We start from the raw sequence: 2,933 nt of genomic DNA on the forward strand, positions 1-2,933 counted from the left end.
AAGACAAACTGATCCAACCCGATACAATCGATCCATATTGGTAATGGTATAAGCCAATACCAATACTGATACCTAAGACCTTGGGAAAGGAAACTTTACTAGGAGTTATGTTTACTTGCCATCGAACTTATGCTATGAGATGGGGTTTGCTACCTGATCATGTGGCCACTGCACTAGGTTACCAGCCAAGAGACTAATCATGGGAGACACAACACAAGCGTCTTTTCGCCATCTCCTGTGTCTCTAAAGAGTGGATTCTTTACCCATATGAGGAGATAAATTTTCACCCCAAATGGATAGTTACCAATGAAGCAAAATCTCCCTTTGTTTATAGCCGTATAGCTGTGTTGGCTAGGATGAAGATTCTACTTCATTGGTAACTATCCATTTGGGATCGAAAATTATCTCCCCATATGGGTAGAGGATCCGAACTCGTCTATGAATAATTGAATAGGGGCATGCAACCAATTAGCGTTCTTGTCTCTTTATTTTATTCTCTTTCTTCATCAACAGGAAATGCTTTAAAAGGAGAGGAGATGAGAGAGCAGAATTATCTATTTCCACACTCTAAAAATTGAAACATCTACAAGGTTCTATTTACACTTCTCTTGATCACTTATAAATTACCAATTCTTTCAACTAAATTCCAATACTATTTTTTTTCAGCTAAATCTTCAAATCTAAGGAAAAGGGAGGATGAAAGAACACCATATATAACACGTTTGATCTCTGAACACAAGGACTCTTCAAGCTAGACCTTCCAAAGGTCCGAGAGTAAAGCACCTCCTCCGGTGTGTCAAGTAAAATGATCCTAAAGCCATGATAGGCAAAACCAATCCACCCCATCTGCCTGGTTTGTGATTTTATCTCACCATCGCACGCACAAGTCTATCCACGCTTTGATCAGCTTTCATCGTCTGCAAGTTGCACATTGTATCCATGCTTTACCTCTGTACAACATAGGTTCAAAACACGTGTCAGCTAGGCATCAGTCAACATATAATACATGCAAGCAATGGAAAGCAGCAAAGAATTTACATTATCATTCCATTGAATATACGTGTACTTGCAACCCAGAGGACCAGAAAAGGCTAATATGTGATGAGAATTATGATGTACCATAACCTTTTCAGTTTCATACAAACCTTTCAGGTCCATAGAACTCTTCAATTTGTTTGGTCAAGACATAGGAAAGATGAAAACAGATGCTTGGTTTAAAAGTACCACTTGTGTGGGAAGGTTTCAGTTGAGATCCAAGCTTCCCCATAAGGTGGTGATACAACAAAAGAGGTAGTAAGTACTAGCTAAGCCACTATAGTAGCTGGAAATCAAATATCTAAAAAAAAAAACTATCACTGTGCCATCAAATGAAGTCCAGAAGAACACTTGCATGACTGACCCCTCAATATGACACTAATGCCTATTTAATGAAAGGAAGGGACAAGGGAATGTTGTGATCTCTCTCCCTCCTTTGGCTTGCCCAGAATAACCATCAATATGACGCCAATGCCTATTCAATTGAAGGAAGGGGGGGGGGGGGGGACAAGGCCACAAGGGGATGCTGTGATATCACTCAACCCCCGACAAAGGATGTGAGAAAGAAATAAAGCAACTACACTGCAACTTGGCATCAACATGGAATTGTATCCTTCAAAACCTGCCCTTAAAGAAGAACCAGCAGCCAGAATATTCTACCTATATTCCTTGGATATACACTTCAGGTAGATCTGGAAGAACCACTACTTAATGAATTTCATAATAATCTCCTCACTACAACAACAACAACAATCATAACATTACCCCAACTAAATGGGGTCGGCTACATGGATCCAGTATGGAAATCGGCAAATAAAGAAGCACAAAAGGGAGGTAATAATCTCCTCACTGTCATACAATAAAGCATGAAATTGGATTAATGATGCCCTAAAGCAGGCATACCAAGTGTCCTCATTATGAGGTCAAATGGGTTAAATCTCTAATCTCACCCCACTTCCTAAATAATTTGTTCACTAACAGAAGAATATATAGTACCAAACTTTAAATTCTGTTAACCATAAAGAGAAAGGTATGGGACACCAAAGAAGAGTAAATGATAGTCTGTCCTGAAACTGAAATAATTGTATACTTTTTGTGCATCCCGACTAGACTATTATTCATGGAATCAGACTAAGCAATGCTATGATTAAGGCATATAACTATAATGTTATCATTGCCACTCTGAGACCTTAAACTGGTGTTTTTCAAGGTAAGGAAAGGATGAGGGGTGTGGGATGGGGAAAGGACTCAAAAAGTGTGACAACTAAATCCAGGGTGTTTTGGAATAAAATCATACAATATCTAAAAGTCAGAATCGGATTAGTGTCCGATATTGTGCATTAATTTGGGCAAAAATCTCAAGTTCAGTCTTGCATTTCGGAGCCAACTCTTGCATGATACTTCTATCAGTTACATGCCATAGAAATGATCTTAATTTTAAGGGAACCTAAATCCAAGTTGACTCATGCTCTAGTTATCCCATTACTTGATCAGTATTGTCAAAAACTCTACCGCTTAATTCATTTTTTCCCTATTTCTTTTCATACTTGACCTTCAATTCCATTTAAAGCCATAGCAGCTGTAAACATTCATTGTCCCTTCTAAATATATCAACACAAGTCCTCTTTAGTATCCCTGGTCCTTTTACCACTTCCAATTGGTGGCATACAATTCATTCTTATTGGCAGATTTGTCAGTCTTTGTTGCTGTTGCTGCCAAAAACCCCGCTAGTCCAACCTACACAAACACAGACGAAGGAGGCCCGGAACTTTGTCCGGGGTTAGTCCTCCGACGCTCAAGTCAGGGTCGGCGGCACAGTTTAATAAGTGGGTAATGGCGAGGGTCTCAGAACTTACCTTCCCCTTTCTTCCGTGCCTTCTTATATAGCTCTTCGGCCT

The 2,933-nt window shown here is 39.5% G+C and overlaps 1 protein-coding gene across 4 annotated transcripts in view; it reads right to left on the minus strand.

Moving 5' to 3' along the window:
* Positions 1–537: 537 nt before the first annotated feature.
* Positions 538–2,933, minus strand: part of LOC122071850 — a 10,521-nt gene continuing 8,125 nt past the window's right edge. For all 4 annotated transcript variants that reach the window (XM_042636288.1, XM_042636289.1, XM_042636286.1 and 1 more), the window contains exon 4: positions 538–950. In XM_042636288.1, coding sequence (XP_042492222.1) covers positions 945–950 — 6 coding nt within the window. In that variant the 3' untranslated portion in view covers positions 538–944. The remainder of the gene's footprint in view (positions 951–2,933) is intronic.

The sequence above is a fragment of the Macadamia integrifolia genome, chromosome 2, assembly GCF_013358625.1.
Source record: "Macadamia integrifolia cultivar HAES 741 chromosome 2, SCU_Mint_v3, whole genome shotgun sequence".
In the NCBI taxonomy this organism is placed as follows: domain Eukaryota; kingdom Viridiplantae; phylum Streptophyta; class Magnoliopsida; order Proteales; family Proteaceae; genus Macadamia; species Macadamia integrifolia.